Source organism: Erinaceus europaeus, chromosome 1 (genome assembly GCF_950295315.1).
Source record: "Erinaceus europaeus chromosome 1, mEriEur2.1, whole genome shotgun sequence".
In the NCBI taxonomy this organism is placed as follows: Eukaryota; Metazoa; Chordata; class Mammalia; order Eulipotyphla; family Erinaceidae; genus Erinaceus; species Erinaceus europaeus.
This window is the reverse complement of record NC_080162.1, coordinates 106,934,658-106,953,356: the sequence shown is the minus strand read 5'-3', so window position 1 is coordinate 106,953,356 and position 18,699 is coordinate 106,934,658. Positions and strand designations below refer to the sequence as shown.

Here is an 18,699-nt window from a genome sequence, read left to right as displayed (position 1 = left end):
CCCCTGGCTCCCCACCTGCCAGGGAGTCACTTCACAAGTGGTGAAGCAGGTCTGCAGATGTCTATCTTTCTCTGCCCCTCTCTGTCTTCCCCTCTTCTCTCCATTTCTGTCTGTCCTATCCAATAACAACGACACCAATAACAACAATAATAACTACAACAATAAAAGAAGGGCAACAAAAGGGAATAAATAAATAAATAAATATGTGGTCCAGGAGGTGGCGCAGTGATAAAGCTTTGGACTCTCAAGCATGAGGTCCTGAGTTTGATCCCCGGCAGCACATGTGCCAGAGTGATGTCTGGTTCTTTCTCTCTCTTGTCTTTCTCATAAATAAATAAAATTAAAAAAATAGATTTTTTAAAAAAATTTTAATATTTATTTAATCCTTTTTGTTGCCCTTGTTGTTTTATTGTTGTAGTTATTGTTGTTGATGTCGTTGTTGGCTAGAACAGAGAGAAATGGAGAGAGGAGGGGAAGACAGAGAGGGGGAGAGAAAGATAGACACCTGCAGACCTGCTTCACCGCCTGTGAATCGACTCCCCTGCAGGTGGAGAGCTGGGGGCTAGAACCAGGATCTTTATACCAGTCCTTGCGCCTTGTGCCACGTGCGCTTAACTTGCTGTACTACTACTACCGCCCGACTCCCAGGAATAAATAAATATTAAAAAAAGAAACAGAAATAGAGGAGAGAGAGAGAAAAAAAGATTCCTGTAGCACTGCTTTACTTCTTGTGAAGCTACCTCCTTTCAGGTGAGGAACAGGGGCTTGAACCCGGGTCCTTGAACATAGTCATGTGTGTGCCCTACCAAGTATGTTATCACCTGACCCCTAAATAAAAATAAACCTTTTAATGTAATTTTTAATTTATTATTTATTGTATAGAGACTGAGAGAAACTGAGAGTCAAGGAGGAGATAAGGGGAAAGAGAGAGGAAGAAAGGAAAGGGGAGGGAAGGAGGGAGGAAGAGAGAGACCTGAAGCACTGCTTCACCACTTGTGAAGTTTTTTCCCCTGTAGGTGGGAACCAAGGATTTGAACCCAGGTTCTTACACATCCTAATGTGTACCCTCAACCTGATGTGCTACCACCTGACCCCAAAAATAAACCTTTAAATTTTTTTAGGGGCCAAGTGGTGGAGTACCTGCTTAAGTGCTCACATTAAAATGCCCAAGGAGCCAGGTTCAAGCCCCTGGTCCCCACCTGCAGAGGGAAAGCTTCACGAGTGATGAAGCAGGGCTGCAGGTGTCTCTCTGTCTCTCTTCCTTTCTATCTCCCCCTCCCCTCTCAGTTTCTCTCTGTCTCTATCCAATAATAAATAAATAAATAAATAAATAAAATAAACATATTTAAAGATATTTTTAAATGCACTAGACTTTGATCTGTGAGGGGCACACAGAAAGTGCCCACTGAATTCTACCCACTGTTATCACTCACAGACTAGTTTTGTGTTGGGGCTTTGGGCTCATAGGTTTTCAATAATGGTGGCTCTCAGCTCATTCCCTTCCCAGCTCTGGGGCCACTGTGCTCAGGGCCATGTCCTAATGCACTTTAGAATCCTACTCACAGGTCACAGAAGCAGTAGGGCCTTCTGAGCCCACAATCAGCTGGTTGTCACTGCCCAGATGAAGACAGAGAAGACCACCGGTCCGAGAGGTGGGCCTGGATCTATCTGTGGGTGGCAAGCAGGGCCTCAATCACAGGGTCTCTTCTTTCCCTTCTCTGCCCCCCTCAGGTGGCTGACCTCTCCCCAATCCCTGTGGTGCTGTACAGTGTACCCGCCAACACGGGACTGGACTTGCCTGTGGACGCCGTGGTCACGCTTTCCCAGCACCCCAACATCGTGGGCATCAAGGACAGTGGTGGAGATGTGAGTGGCAGCGGTTCCTGTCCAAGCTCCCAGCTGCCCTTCTCTCTGCCTCCCAGCTCAAGGGCAGTTCTGGGGGCCCCCTTTAGTGCCAGGCTCCTGTCTGGATTCTATCTGTTGTGTGGACATGCAGGGCCTTGTCTGAGCTTGGGACCATTGCTCTAAGGCCTGGAGTCCGATGCTAGCCCAGGTTCTGCCCAGCCTGGGGCCAGCTTACTCACTCATTGGGTGTTTACTGTATTGCAGGTGACCAGGCTGGGACTGATTGTTCACAAGACCAGGAGGCAGGACTTCCAGGTGCTGGCTGGATCTGCTGGCTTCCTGCTGGCTGCCTATGCTCTAGGTAGGCTGCTCTCTGGGCCACCCAGACACATCCATAACCTGAGAACTTCTGGGAGAGGCCCACTTGTGTGTCTGGAGACCAGGGCCTCAAGAGTGACCCTGCAGGCTGGAGGAGGGTGACTGTAGACAGTCTCCGGCTCTAACTGGGGAGCCTATGGTCTTCTCTTATAAATTCTAGTCTCCCTGCCTAGACAACAGTTTTAGCTCCTCTAATCTCATGTACAGATCATTCTCTGAGGACAGAGGCTTGGGGGTGGTGGGGAGGGGAGGGAATTCCCCTAGGTCCTAGATTCTATTTTCTCATCCCCCAGTCCCAGACTAGAAAGAATGGCCAGACCTGCAGGACTGGGCCAGAGGGGCAGGGGCCATTAGCTGCCTGATCAGATTCTGGTTTAGCCCAGGATGCTAGAAATGTCACCACTGGGTCAGCCTCTATTGTCTGTTTCAAGCTAGTGTCTGTAGGGTCAAGTTGGATATAAATCCTGGTGGGGTGGAGGGAGAGGAGGATCAGCGGAAGCCCCAGCAAGATTGCAGTTCCTTATTAACATACTAAATATATATTTAAATAATAATGACAATAAAGCAGAGAGGTGGTGTGCCAACCATGCCTACCGTTGTATCTGGCTCACAGTAGGTTTTCAGTAAGTGGCAGCTCTGTAAGCTCACGCCCTTTCCAGTCTTGAGGCCACTGTGCTAAAGGTCACTTCCTAATTCGCTTTAGAATCCCACTCACAGGCTGCAGACGTGGCAGGGCCTCCTGAGCTCACTGCCAGCCTTTTGTCTCTGCCCAGATGAGAACCAAGAGGACTGGAGAGAGCCTCTGAGCCATGCAGCCACTGGAGGGAGGAAGCCTGGGTCTCCTGCTGTGTCCTGAGGCCTTGCTCTTCCCACCCTTCCCCAAGGACTGCTGTCTCAGGCTGAATTCACTCTGGGGAACTAGGATTTCAGAGAACCTAAGGCTACCCACTCCCTTCTTCCAATCCTCCACTCTACCCTCCTCTGGGAGGGATGAATCAAGGGGCTATTGGTGGAATTCTGAGGTGTCAACTGATGCGTGGGACTTCCAGGGGTGGGGGTGCCCTTGAGTTGATCTTTGGGTTCTGTTCACTGTCCCTTAGGGTTTTAGAACCTAATTCAATCCATGGACAACTTTTTTTCTGGAGTCTACCTCAACCCTTGTGACTCACAGAGCCTGACTTTGACAGGACCAAAGAGGGGCCGAGAAGCCCACATAGTGTGGAGGGAGGCCTGGGTTCCTCGGGGTCTTTAACCTTCTAGAGGAGGCTCTGGCTGACACTCTGGTTCTTGCTCTGGGCAGGTGCTGTGGGGGGCGTGTGTGCCCTGGCCAATGTCCTGGGGGCTCAGGTGTGCCAGCTGGAGCGGCTGTGCCTCACAGGGCAGTGGGAAGATGCCCAGAAGCTGCAGCACCGCCTCCTGGAGCCAAACACTGCGGTAAGCCTCCAGCCAGGGGCCCCTAAGCAGAGGTTGGTGGGGGGTGGGTGCCTGTATCACCACTGGAGCAATGGGGCAGGCCAAGGGATTCCACTGAGAATTTTCCTTTTCAGAAAGTCCTTTTAAAGTACATTTGAGTGTGGGTGCTGTGTAGGTCTCCTTAGAAAATTTTGACTAGGAGAGTCAGACTCTACAGGGCCAGCATAAAAGCTCACTTGGGTAGTGTGCTGCTTTGCAAGACTCAGGTTCAAACCCACTTCCTACTACATCGAAGGAAGCTTCAGTGCTGCCACGAACATCTAGGGTAGATTCATTGTGTAATCAGAACTTTTCAAGGACCTGTGTTCAAGCTCCTGGTCCCCACCTTTAGAGGGAAAGCTTTACAAGTGAAGTAGGCTGCAGGTATCTTTCTGTCTCTTTCCCTCTCTATCTCCCCTCCCTTCTCAACTGCTCTCTGTCTCTATCCAATAATAAATCAATTTTTAAAAAGGTGAATTTAGGGCAGAGGGTAGATAGCATAATGGTTATGCAAAGAGACTCTCATGCCTGAGGCTCCAAAGTCCCAGGTTCAATCCCCTGCACCACCATAAGCCAGAGCTGAGCAATGCTCTGGTAAAGAAAAAAAAAAAAAGTGAATTTACCATTTTAAAAAAGTTTCATTTTTCTGGGATAAATATACAATTGTAGTGGGCCATATTTAGTTGCATGTTTAGTTTTTATTTGTTTATTTATTTATTTATGAGAGAGAGAACACCAGAACATCACTAGCATTCATAGTGCTAAGGATCGAACTCAAGACCTAATGCTTGCAAGTCCTGTACTCCACCACTGTGCAACCTCCATGGTTAGACGTTTATGGTGTGTGTTTGTGTATATAGCTGAGACCTTGTGTATGTGGGAATTCGTCAATTCCAGGTTGCTTTTTCACTTAGATAAACAGAGAAAAGGAGAGATCACAGCACCAGAACTACCTCCAGTGTCATAGCACCCCTGCCATGTGGTACCAGAGTTGGTCGAACCTGGGGCACACATATGGCAAGGCATTCACCCTACTCAGTGTGCTGTCTCTCTAGTCCATATTAGTTCTATTTATTTATTTATTTGGCTAGAGATAGCTAGAAATCAAGAGGGAAAGAGGTGATAGGGAGAGGGGCTGGGTGGTGGTGCACCTGGTTGAGCGCACATACTACAATGCTCAAGGATTTGGGTTCAAGTCCCCACCTCCACCTGCAGGGGGAGAGCTTTGCAAGTGGTGAAGCAGTGCTGCAGGTCTCTCTCTCTTTCCCTCTCATTTCCCCCTGACTTTTCAACTTCTGGATGTTTCTATCCAATAAATAAATAAAGATAATTTAAAAAAATTTTAAAGAGAGGGAGAGAGAGAAAGAAATACCTGCAGCACTGTTTTATCACTTGCTAAGCTTTCCCCCAGAGGTGGGAACAGGGGCTCGAACTCAGGTCTTTGCACGTTGTAACGTGTGCTCAACCAAGTGTGCCACCACCTGGCCCTTCAGTTTTATTTATTTATTTATTTATTTATTTATTTATTTATTTATTTATTTATTTTTGCCTCCAGGGTTATCTCTGGGGCTCAGTGCCTGCACTACGAATCCATTGCTCCTGGCGGCCTTGGTTGTTATTATTGTTGTTGTTGTTGGATAAGACAGAGAAAAATTGAGAGAGGAGAGGAAGACAGAGAGGGAGAGAAAAATAGACACCCGCAAGAAAAAAAAAAAATAGACACCCGCAGACCTGCTTCACTGCTTCTGAAGTGTCCCCCCTGCAGGTGGGGAGCCGGGAGCTTGAATTGATATCCTTGCCGAGTTCTTGTACTTTGTACTATGTGCGTTTAACCTGGTGCACCAACAATAGGCCCCGTTTTTTGTTTTTTGGTTTTTAATATTTATTTAATTTCCCTTTTGTTGCCCTTTTTATTGTTGTAGTTATTATTGTTACTGATATTGTCGTTGTTGGATAGGACAGAGAGAAATGGAGAGAGGAGGGGAAGACAGAGAGGGAGACAGAAAGACAGACACCTGCAGGCCTGCTTCACTGCTTGTGAAGCAACTCCCCTGCAGATGGGGAGCTGGGGGCTCGAACTGGGATCCTTACTCTGGTCCTTGCGCTTTGCACCACATGCGTTTAACCCGTTGTGCTACCGCTCAACTCCCTTTTTTTTTTTTTTTTTTTTTAAGAAAAAGATAATAAGGGAGTCAGGCAGTATCGCAGTGGGTTAAGTGCAGGTGGTGCACAGCACGAGGACTGGCATAAAGATCTTGGTTCGAGCCTCCAGCTCCCCACCTACAGAGGAGTAGCTTCACAGTTGGTGAAGCAGGTCTGCAGGTGTCTATCTTTCTCTCCCCCTCTCTATCTTCCCCTCCTCTCTCCATTTCTCTCTGTCATATCTAAAAAAAAAAAAAAGAAAGAAAAGAAAAGAAAAAGAAAAGGATAATAAATAAATTAAGTGATCCTGTTTCTTTGCATTCTTGCCAGCATCTGATGTTGTGATTTCTTTTTGTTATTAGCAATTTTGGTAGGAATATAGTAACTTTTTATTATGGTTTTAGTATTCATTTCTCTCACAGCTAATGCTATTGAGCATCTTTTCTTTTTTTCTTTTTCTTTTTTTAAATATTTACTTACTTATTCCCTTTTGTTGTCCTTGTTTCTTTTTATGGTTGTAGTTACTATTATTGTCATTGTTGTTAGATAGAACAGAGAGAAATGGAGAGAAGAGGGGAAGACAGAGAGGGGGAGAGAAAGATAGACACCTGCAGACCTGCTTCACCACCTGTGAATCGACCCCCCTGCAGTTCCTGGAGGCTACTTTTTCCCTTTTGTTGCCCTTGTTTATTGTTGTGGTTATTATTGTTGTTGTTATTGCTGTTGTCATTGTTGGATAGAACAAAGAGCAGTGGAGAGAGGAGGGGCGACTCCCCTGCAGGTGGGGAGCTGGGGCTCAAAATGGGATCCTTACTCTGGTCCTTGCACTTTGCACCATGTGCACCTAATCCGCTGAGCTACTGCCCCGTCTCCCTCTCCCTCTCCCTCTCTTACCAGAATGCTGCTCAGCTCTAGCTTACGGTGGTACTAGGATAGAACCTACCTAGGACCTCAGAGCCTCAGGCTTGAAAGTCCTTTGCATAGCCATTATGCTGTGTCCCCAGCCCTGAATTATCTTTTCATGTTTTTAATGTAGATCCTCTTAGAGAAAATGTCTGTTTACGGCTCTTGCCTGTTTTCTGATTGAAATGTTAAAAATAGTTATTTATTCATTATAATGGGGCTGGGATTGGGGGAGAATCAGAGCATCACTTTGTCACATGTATTGCTGGGGACAGAAGTCAGGATCTCATGCTCTTTTTTTTTTTTTAAGCAAATTTATTGTTTTATTTTTCTTCTTTTTAATTTTTATTTATTATATATATATATATATTTAGAGATTTTATTTATTTACTAATGAGAAAGGAGGAGAGAAAGAGAGAGAAAGAACCAGACATCACTCTGGTACATGTGCTGCCAAGGACCGAACTTAGGACCTCATGCTTTGAGAGTCCAACGCTTTATCCACTGTGCCACCTCCCAGACCACTTTTTAAACTATTTTTATGGGAGTCGGGCGGTAGCGCAGTGGGTTAAGCGCACATAGCACAAAGCGCAAGGACCGGCTTAAGAATCCTGGTTCAAGCCCTCGTTCCCCCACCTGCAGGGGAGTTGCTTCACAGGCGGTGAAGCAGGCCTGCAGGTGTCTAGCTTTCTCTCCCTCTCTCTGTCTTCCCCTCTTCTCTCAATTTCTCTCTGTTCTATCCAACAACGACATCAATAACAACAATAATAACTACAACAATGATAAAAAACAGCCAGGGCAACAAAAGGGGGAAAAAAATAGCCTCCAGGAGCAGTGGATTCATGGTGCAGGCACCGAGCCCCAGCAATAACCATGGAGGCAAAAAAAGAAAAATTATATTACAGAATTACATGTTGACAGGGATTTGAATCCACACCATTCCCACCACCAGTTTTGAATCTTTATTCTCTTCACTGCAATCCACCACAGTTCCCATAAAGTTTAGACATGGGCCAACCACCTTTTCTACAACTATCTGTCCACATTTTTTTTTCTTTTTCTTTTTTCTTTTTTTTCCTCCAGGGTTATTGCTGGGCTCGGTGCCTGCACCATGAATCCACCGCTCCTGGAGGCCATTTTTCCCCCTTTTTGTTGCCCTAGTTGTTGCAGCCTCGTTGCGGTTATTATTGCCATTGTTGACATTGCTTTGTTGTTGGATAGGACAGAGAGAAATGGAGAGAGGAGGGGAAGACAGAGAGGGGGAGAGAAAGATAGACACCTGCAGACCTGCTTCACCACCCGTGAAGCGACTCCCCTGCAGGTGGGGAACCGGGGGCTCGAACCGGGATCCGTACGCCGGTCCCTGCGCTTTGCGCCACGTGTGCTTTCTGTCCACATTTATACATAGTTGCCCCTTTTTCTGAGTCAATCCTCTCTTTCCCTTAAGCCACTCATGACATCACAACTATATCCATATGTCCCTCTAAGCCACTCATACCATTGTAGCTACCACCATATGTCCCTCTCCTTTTCCTTCTCTCTCTCTGGGTGCTGTTAGAGCTGGAGTGCAGAGTCCTCTTATCTTCATCCTATTGTTTTAAATGACGTCCAATTAAAATTGCTTGTCAAGGCAAAAAATAAGGAGTTGAAACAAGGCATTTATTCTTTTGCAAAAGGGCGTGCCGCCAACAGTGGCCATCAGGCAGCAGTGCTCCCTGCTCAGCCTTTTCCCATTTTTAAAAAAAATTTTTATATTTATTTATTTTCCCTTTTGTTGCCCTTGTTGATTTATTGTTGTCGTTGTTGTTGGATAGGACAGAGAGAAATGGAGAGAGGAGGGGAAGACAGAGAGGGGGAGAGAAGGATAGACACCTGCAGACCTGCTTCACCGCCTGTGAAGTGACTCCCCTGCAGATGGGGAGCGGGGGGCTCGAACCAGGATCCTTAAACGGGTCCTTGCGCTTGGTGCCAACTGCACTTAACCCACTGCGCTACTGCCCAGCTCCCCTTTCCCTGTCTTTTATATCTGACACAGAACTGTCTCCTCCACCCCTGGGATGGGCTTCAGAGCTCACAGTCTCCCCGTTGCCTAAATAAGGAAAGGAGGAAGAGAGTCTGAGGGTCTCTGCTGGAGGATAAGCAAGCACTGCAAGGAGATGACCTAAAGAATACAAAGCTACTGGCCACAGGGGGTCATAGATAACAATTTATAAAAAGAATTTTTGTACTAAACAGTTGTTCTTTTAAAAAAATATTTATTTATTTATTCCCTTTTGTTGCCCTTATTTTATTGTTGTAGTTATTATTGCTGTTGTTATTGATGTCAATGTTTTGGATAGGACAGAAAGAAATGGAGAGAGGAGGGGAAGACAGAGAGGGAGAGAGAAAGATAGACACCTGCAGACCTGCTTCACCACCTGTGAAGTGACTCCCCTGCAGGTGGGGAGCCGGGGGCTTGAACTGGGATCCTTACGTTGGTCCTTGCACTTTGCACCACCTGTGCTTAGCAACAGTTGTTCTATTAAAGTTCTTCTGAAGAGAAGACCTAACCATCTCTCACACTATCACTTCTCTCCCCACTGGGAGTATGGATCAGGGTTGTTTATGGGGAGCAGAAGGTAGGAATTCTGGCTTCTGTAGCTGCTTCTCCACTGAGCATGGGTGTTGACAGGTCGATCCATACCCCCAGCCTGTTTCTATCTCTCCCTAGTGAACCAGAGCTCTGGAGATGCGAAGATCCAGGATACATTGGTGAGGTCATCTTCCCAGAGAAGTCGGGGTGCAGTCATGGTAGCATCTGTAGCTTGGTGTCTGGAAGGTGGCATGACCTAAGTTGAGACAAGATGGTTAATGAACAGGAACCAAAAAGTAGGATCAGAGCAGATGAGATTAGTGATTTTAGGGTAGAATAAAGCTAGGAAAACCATTTTAGGCGTGTCCCTGGGGTGCATACAACTATAGTAGTTTAGCTTGAGTTTGGTAGCTAGCCTGAGGTTGGATGAGGATATCTTCTGATAGAATAGTGTCAGAGCAGAGATAAAGGCTAGAAAGTTGGATTAGGGGAGGGAGTAGCTCCCATTCTTTTCTTTTTTTAACATTAAATTTTTAAAAAATATTTTAAAATTTATTTTCCCTTTTGTTGCCCTTGTTTTTATTGTTATTGTCATTATTATTGTTGTTGCTATTGATGTTGTTGTTAGATAGGACAGAGAGAAATGGAGAGAGGAGGGGAAGGCAGAGAGGGGAGAGAGAAAGATAGACACCCGCAGACCTGCTTCACCGCCTGTGAAGGGACTCCCCTGTAGGTGGGGAGCCGGGGCTCGAACTGGGATCCTCACTTCAGTCCTTGCGCTTTGCACCACGTGCACCTCTGTGCTACTGCCATTTTTATTTATCCCATTTTTCTTTATTTTTTAATTTTTTTTTCTTTTGCCTACAGGGTTATCTCTGGGGCTCGGTACCTGCATTACAAATCCACTAATCCTGCAGGCTGTTTTATTTCCCCATTTTTATTGCCCTTGTTGTTATTATTATTGCTATTGTAGTTACTGCTGTTGTTGTTGAATAGGACAGAGAGAAATCAAGAGAGGAAGGGAAGACAGAGAGGGGGAGAGAAAGGTAAACACTTGTAGACCTGCTTCACCACCTGTGAAGCAAACCCCCTGCAGGTGGGGAGCCAGTGGCTCGTACCAGGTTCCTTACGCTGATCCTTACACTTCGTGCCATGTGCACTTAACCCACTGCGCTAACCACTGGACCCCTATTTATTTTTACCAGAGCACTGATTAGCACTGGCTGATGGTGTTGTGGGGTATTGAACCTGGGAATTCAGAGCCTTAGGCATGAGAGTCTCTTTGCATAACCATTATGCTACCCTCCTTTGTGTTATTTTAATTTTATGAGTCTGTGATCCGTTTGAGTTAAGCTATCTATCTTTCTATTTATTTAGAGGTTAATGGTTTACAGTACATTTGTTGGCACATGGGTATAATTTCTCATCTCACCAAGACAGGTGTTTGCAAAACACTCTCACCCCCAAATTAGGTCCATCATCCTATACAAGGACCTGAAAACCCTCTCCTCCCTCCCCTCTCTCTGTTCTCCTTCCCCAGAGTCTTTTGCTTTGGTGCAATACATTGAGCTAAGCTTTGTAGAAAGTGTGAACTTAAACTTAGGACAAAAAGAAGGGTTGTTTATTTATGCTTTGGCCTATGGATATCTACTTGCTCTAGCACTGTTGAATTACATATTTTTAATTTTTTTTTACCTTTGTCAAAAATTAAGTATGATCTGGGAAGTGGCACAGTGGATGAGGCACTGGACCCTCAAGCATGAGGTCCTGAGTTCAATTTCTGGCAACACATGCACCAACCAGGACTGATGTCTGATTCTTTCTCTCTCTTCTCCTGTCTTTCTCATTAATAAATAAAGAAATTTAAAAAAAAATCAGTCAGGCATATTTACTTACGCCTATTCTCTGTTCTTTTCATTTTTGATCTAGCCTCTGCAATTCTACTTGACTACTATGATATAGAATAAACCTTAAAATAAGTCAGACTGTGTGGTCCAGGAGGTGGTGCAGTGGATAGGGCTTCAGACTCTTAAGCATGAGGTCCTGAGTTCAATCCCTGGCAGCACATGTACCAGAGTGATGTCTGGTTCTTTCTCTCTCTCCTATCATTTCTCATGAATAAATAAATAAAATCTTAAAAAAAAATCAGACTGATTGCTTTGTTCTTATGTTTTCGAAATTATTTTAGTTAGTATAATTCTGTTGCTTTTCCATATACATTTATCTTTATTTTTATTTTTAAGTGTTTTAATTATCTTTATTTATTTATTTGATAGAGATAGTCAGAAATTGAGAGGGGAAGGCGGAGACAAAGAAACAGAAAAACACCTGCAGCACTGCTTCACCACTTGTAAAGCTTTCCCTCTGTAAGTGGGGACTGGGGTCTTGAACATTGTGCATTGTAACAGGAGTGCTCAATCAGGTGCGCCACCACCCGGCCCCTACATTTATCTTTTTATTAAAAAATAATATTTGGGAGTCGGGTGGTGGCGCAGTGGGTTAAGCGCACGTGGCGCAAAGCGCAGGGACCGGCGTAAGGATCCCGGTTCGAGCCCCTGGCTCCCCACCTGCAGGGGAGTCGCTTCACGGGCGGTGAAACAGGTCTGCAGGTGTCTATCTTTCTCTCCCCTCTCTCTCTGTCTTCCCCTCCTCTCTCCATTTCTCTCTGTCTTATCCAACAACAAAGCAACGTCAACAATGGCAATAATAACCGCAACGAGGCTGCAACAACTAGGGCAACAAAAAGGGGGAAAAATGGCCTCCAGGAGCGGTGGATTCATGGTGCAGGCACCGAGCCCAGCAATAACCCTGGAGGAAAAAAAAAAATTATGGGGCACACCTAGTTAAATGCTTACATTACAGTGCACAAGGGCCCAGGTTCTAGCCCGTGGTCCCCACCTACAAGGGGAAAGCTTCATAAGTGGTGAAGCAGGGCTGTAGGTATCTGTTGTTCTCCTTCTCTATTTCCCCTCCTCCTCTCAATTTGTCTCTAATAATAAAGTATTTTTTTAAATAAATAAAAAAATATTTATTCTACATGGGATAGTTTCATATTAGGGAGGGGAAAACCAAGCACCCCTCCAGTACTTGAGGTACTTACTGGGCATTAAACTGGAAGCCCTGTGCTCTACCAGTTGAATTACTGCCCTGATCTAGATGTTAGAGTAGCCTTGTCAATATCTGTCTATAATCTCACTGGGACTTTTGATAGGAATTATTTTAGGTCTATATACCAAGTTGGAGGCCAGTTGACATTTTTTTTGTCTTTGTCTTCAAATTTTTGAATATGGTATGTCTTTTCATTCTCATAGAGCTTCTTTGATTGGTGTCATCAGTATTTTATAGTTTCTGGCAAGTGAGTCCTGTACATATTTTGAGAGATTTATACTTGGATGGCTTAGGTTTTCTATGAGTATAAATGGTCTTGTGTTTTTAATGTCACTGCATATATCTGTGTTCATTGTAAATGCGTAGAAACAATGGAATTTTGCACATTTATTTTGCATAGCATGACTTTGCTGAATTTATTTGTTCTCAAAGTGCTTTTTAAAAAATATTTATTTGGGAGTCAGGCTGTAGTACAGCGGGCTAAGCGCAGGTGGCGCAAAGCACAAAGACTGGCATAAGGATCCCGGTTCGAACCCCGGCTTCCCACGTGCAGGGGAGTCACTTCACAGGCGGTGAAGCAGGTCTGCAGGTGTCTATCTTTCTCTCCTCCTCTCTGTCTTCCCCTCCCTTTCTCCATTTCTCTCTGTCCTATCCAACTACAACAACAACAATAATAACTACAACAATAAAACAACAAGGGCAACAAAAGGGAAAAAAATAAATAAAAAAAAATTATTTACGGAAGTCCAGTGGTAGCACAGAAGGTTAAGCACACATGGCGCGAAGTGCAAGGACCAGTATAAGGATGCTGATTCGAGGCCCCGGCTCTCCACCTGCAGGGGAGTCACTTCACAGGTGAAGCAGGTCTGCAGGTCTTTCTCCCCCCCCCCCCGTCTTCCCCTCTTCTTTCCATTTTTCTCTGTACTATCTAACAATGATGACATCAGTAACAACAACAATAATAACTACGACAACAAGGGCAACAAAAGGGAAAATAAAAAATTAAATAAAAAAAGAAAAAATATTTATTTACTTATTTATTTATTCCCTTTTGTTGCTCTTGCTGTTTTATTGTTGTAGTTATTATTGTTGTTGTTATTGATGTCGGCGTTGTTGGATAGGACAGAGAGAAATGGAGAGAGGAGGGGAGGACAGAAAGATAGACACCTGTAGACCTGCTTCACCTCTTGTGAAGCAACTCTGAAGTGACTCCCCTGCAGGTGGGGAGCCAGGGTCAAAGTGCTTTTTTATAGGTTCCTTAGAACTGTCTACATAAATAATCATATCATCTACAAACAGGGAAAGTTTCAGTTCTCTCCTTCTGATTTGTATACCTTTAATTTCCCTTTGTCTTGCTGCTCTGACAAGAACTTCTTGTCTAGTGCTGACTAAAACAGCAGACCTCCCTGCTTTGTTAAAGAAAAGAATAACCTCCCTGCTTATCTTAAAGAAAATTATTATCCTTTCTTTGGTCATGAAATATATTAGATGTTGGTTCCTGTAGCTGCTGGTCATCAGGAACCAACATGAGGTTCCTGATGCTGCTGGTCATGAGGAAGTCCCCCCTCAGTGTAATTTTTTTCTTTATTAGGGGATTAATGGTTTACAGTCAACAGTAAAATACAGTAGTTTGTCCATATGTAACCTTTCTCAATTTTCCACATAACAATCTAATCCCTTCTAGGTCCTCCTCTGCCATCACGTCCCAGGACCTGAACTCTCCCCCTCCCACCCTAGAGTCTTTTACTTTGGTGTACTACATCAACTCCAGCCCGAGATCGGCTTTGTGTTTTCTTTTCTGTTCTTATTTATTTATTTATTTATAAATAATTTTATTATATTTGTTTATGTATTGGATACAGACAGCCAGAAATTGAGAGGAAGAAGGAGGTAGGAGAGACACCTGCAACCCTGCTTCACCACTAGCAATGCACCATCACCTGACCCCCCTGTGCTAGTTTTCATAGTGTTTCTTTAGTAAGCCATACATGCTGCTCAATTTTGTCAAATTAATCCAGCTTTGATTGATAAGCTCATTAATCATCCTCTTAAACTCATTAATATGTTTTACATGATTAATTTTCTAATATTAAACCAGATTTGTATCTCCAGAATAATTCTCACTTAGTCACGGTGTCTCTCTTTTTAAAAAATATTTATTTATTTGTTGTCCTTGTTTTGTTTTTTTGTTGTTGTAGTAGTTATTGTTGTTATTGATTTCATTGTTGTTGGATAGGACAGAGAAATGGAGAGAGGAGGGGAAGACAGAGAAGGGGAGAAAAAGATAAGACACCTGTTCATTGTAACATGTGCATTCAACCAGGTGTGCCATCACCCGGCCCCTTCTAAGCATATTTCTTTTCAAAAATATTTATTTTTTAAAAATTTCTTTATCGGGGGATTAATGGTTTACAGTAAAATACAATAGTTTGTGCATGTGTAACATTTATTTCTTCCTTTCTTTCTATTACCAGAGAATGGCTCAGCTCTGGCTTATGGTGGTACTGGGGGATTAAACTGTGGACATGAGAGCCTCAGGCATAAAAATCTCTTTGCATAACCATTATGCTATACCCCCACACATGCATGTATAACATTTTTATATATATCAAATACTTTTTTTTTTAACCAGAGTTTATGGTGGTTCAGGGGATTGAACCTGGGACTCTGGAGCCTCACACATGAAAGTCTCTGTATAATCATTATGCTATCTACCCGAGCCTTGCATGTGTAACATTTCCTTGTTTTCCACATAACTATTCAACCCCCACTAGGTCCTCCTCTGAAAAATATTTTATTTAGTTTAACAAGAGAGTTACAGGGAGAGAGAGAGAGATGGTGAGAGAGAGAAAGAGAGATGAACAAGAGCACTTCTCAGCTCTGGCTTATGTTTGGGTTGAGTGGTGGGTGCCTTCTAGATCCCTCCTCACAGCTTTAGTCTTTGTCTCAAAGGGGCAGATTCACTCAAATTTAGAGAAAGGTGAGCTAATGAGGCTTAAGTGGTCCTGAGAGTGAAGGCACTTTGAGGAGAGCGTTCTCCATAAACTGGACCAGAGAACCGCGAGAAGGAGGACCTAGTCTAGTGGGGCCTCTGCTCTCTCACTCCCATCTGCCTTCAAGTGCAGGTCCTAGAACCTACCTTACAGGGCAGGAAGAAGAGCTCCTAGGGGTGGTGGGGAGTGGCCTAATGTGGCGTCTTCCTCGTGTGAACCTTGAGACTCTGGGTAGGTGGGGAGAGGGTGTTTTCTGCCCCCTAGTGGTAGACATGCTTGCCCTGCCTCGCCCTCTATTTGGTGCTCTCAGACCAGCTTTGGGCGCTTTACTCAGGACCGCCTGGAACTCCTTGCTGCTGCCTGGGCTGTGGCTCATCACCCCCAGGGACAGTTTGATGTCACCGTGTTGCCCTACCAAGCTTGAACACAATGTCCTCCCCGAGCCTTCCACTAACCCAGCTATATTTAGGAATTTCTGTGGTAGTCTGCACCAAAGCATTCAACCCCTGGCTCAGGCCCAACACGGGGCAAGTCAGCAACCTTCAGATAGCTATAGCTATGGGTGGTGGGGTGGGAGTGGGAAGTTGGTTTTTTGTTTTGTTTTGTTTTTAGTTGCTTCTCATTTCCATCCTCTCCCCTAGGGTTTTCAAACACTATTCAGGCATTGGGCAAAAAGTCCCAGTTATTGGAACATCCTGACTGGGACTAGACCTGGCTAGAGTGTGGCTGATTATCTATCCCAGAACAGATTCCCTCCTAATAAGGTCTGCTACCTTCCCGTGGTGAATAGTTGTTAGTCTTTCATAAGTAATGCCCAACCTGTTCTGCCTCACGTGCAACCCATTTATTTATTTATTTTACCCTTTGTGAAACTCACACTTCTAAAGTTTTACCTTTCCTCTAAATAACAGTTTATTTACTAATGATTGTTTTCCCAGTTTTTAAAAATTTAATTGATTTATTATTGTATAGAGACAGAGAGAAATTGAGAGGGGAAGAGGAGTTAGTGAGGGAAAGAGACAGAGAGAGACACATGCAGCCCTGCTTCACCACTTGTGAAGCTTTCCCCCTGCAGGTGGGGACTAGGGGTCTGAACCTGAGTCCTTGCACACTGTAATGTGAGCACTTAACCAAATGTGCCACCACCTGGCCCACTTTCCCAGTTTTTAAGTAGCCAAGGATTCGGCAAATAGCTCTAATCAGCATGAAATAACAACCAGTTACTACATGGGAAAAAAAAAAAAAAAAACGCTTGATGCTTGGGCCTGGACAGAGAGAGAAAGAGAGCTCACTGAGTACTGTGCTTGCCTTACCCTGTGTGTGACCCTAATTTGAGTCCTGACATTACATGGAAGATAATTTGGCATCTGAGGGAGATCTGGTGCTGTGATATCTCTCCTTCTCTCTGTGTCTCTATTTGAATAAAAAATGCAATTCTGAAGTAGTAAAGTCATATATAATTGAGGGTCTGGCTACACACACACACACACACTCAGCCTAAAAACTTGATGCTTCATTTTCTATAAAATTTCATGATACTAAATTGTGGCAATAGCTCTAAGCACTCTGTCACAGTGAAAAAAATGAGAGATCCGATTGTCCAACCTTCTTCATTTCTTTTTCTAATATAAGAACTTGCACAAACATCATACATTAGCAATACGAGGTTACACAGCAAAAGTGCTTTGGACAATGATGAACTGTTGTCCTCTTAGGAGCAGTTATACTTGGGACCTTGCTGCAGGAGTGGAGGTCTGGGCAGTGCCTGAGGCTCTCACAAATCCTTCTCCTGACTTTCTGGGCCAGGCAGGTCTTGGAATGTGATCCAAAGGGGCAGGTACAAACCGGTGATGCTTCAGCTCCTGGTCCTGTACCTGCGGCCACCTTCTCCACCCGAGTTTGATGACTGAACACTACATTCCTCCCCAGTGTGGCAGATTTTTATGTCCTAAAACCACAAAGGACTAGGTTCTTTTCCTTAATCATCTGAATTCTCAGCATTTTGTTCTATGCTGCTGACAGGGTCACTGCTAGGCTCAGTGCCTGCATGACTCCACTGTTCCCAGCAGCCATTCTTTTTTTTTTAATTTAAAAGACAATTTTTAATATTTATTGTTGTTTTGTGCGGGCTATGTTGTTTTCACCGGGCTCACTTCACCGGCGGGTAACAGACGACCAGGGACTCATGGTTGAGCTGTAGGCAGTATCTCTTTATTCATGCAGGACGCAGCACAATCTAAGACGAGCTAAGCTAAACGCAAGGTAAAGTACCCTAAAACTCACAATGCTGTCTTTATATATACTTGCTAAGTAGGGTGGAAACAGGATGTGACATAGAGAGGGTGGAGAGAAAAGTGACTGGTGAAAATCAGAGTGTGACAAGGAGGGGATCAGGGTGTGACAAGGAGAGGGGGTGGAGCAAAAACATATCATGAAACAGTGGGGATTGAACCAATGCCCTGGAGGGAGGGTGGTGCTTGTTAACAGCGGTTATGTAAATAGAATGAAGTGGCTATGTAAATAGAATAGTGTTAAGCAGGGGGGGTTTAAACCAAATAAAACAGAAGGGGTCTCATGCATACCAACAATTTATTTATTTATGTTCCCTTTTGTTGTCCTTGTTTTTTATTGTTGTTGTAGTTATTATTGCTATTGATGGTGTCGTTGTTGGAGAGGACAGAGAGAAATGGAGAGAGGAGGGGAAGACAGAGAGGGGGAGAGAAAGAGACACCTGCAGACCTGCTTCACAGACTTTGTCTGTGAAGCAAGTAGGGAGCCAGGGGCTCGAACCAAGATCCTTACACAGGTCCTTGCACTGGTCCTGGTGCTTTGCACCATGTGTGCTTAACCCGCTGCGCTACTGCTCGACCCACCCCCCAGCAGCCATTCTTTAAAAAAAGAAAAAAAAAAGAGGTTGAAGGCAGAGGCGATAGCATAATGGTGACGCAAAGACTTTCATGCTTGAGGCTTCACAGTCCCAGGTTCAATCCCCTGTCCCACAGAAGCCATAGCTGAACAGTGCTGTAGGGGTAACACACACACACACACACACACACACACACACACACACACACACACACACACACACACACAACAAAGAAAGGTTAAGCGTCATAAAGAGATAGAGAGGGGAAAGGAGATAGACACTTACAGCACTGCTCCACTGTTTGTGAAGCTTCCCCTTTTACAGGTATGGACCAGGGGCTTGAACCCAGGGCCTTGTGTATGATAATATGTGTGCTCTATTGCTGGTACTTCCTTCTGGTCTCCTAGTCTGGATCCCTGCCCTGGGTGTCATAATTTTGG

At 44.5% G+C, this 18,699-nt stretch overlaps 1 protein-coding gene across 4 annotated transcripts in view; it reads left to right on the top strand.

Annotated features, from left to right (window-relative positions):
• The window catches only part of HOGA1 (4-hydroxy-2-oxoglutarate aldolase 1), a 93,007-nt gene that overhangs the window by 17,796 nt on the left and 56,512 nt on the right, over positions 1 to 18,699 (top strand). For 3 of the 4 annotated variants that reach the window (XM_060192631.1, XM_060192636.1, XM_007532651.3), the window contains 3 exons: positions 1,732 to 1,866; positions 2,110 to 2,206; positions 3,524 to 3,657. In XM_060192631.1, coding sequence (XP_060048614.1) covers positions 1,732 to 1,866; positions 2,110 to 2,206; positions 3,524 to 3,657 — 366 coding nt within the window. Of the gene's footprint in view, positions 1 to 1,731; positions 1,867 to 2,109; positions 2,207 to 3,523; positions 3,658 to 14,874; positions 14,994 to 18,699 lie in introns of those variants that run through there. The other variant, XM_060192635.1, reaches the window with a different exon arrangement.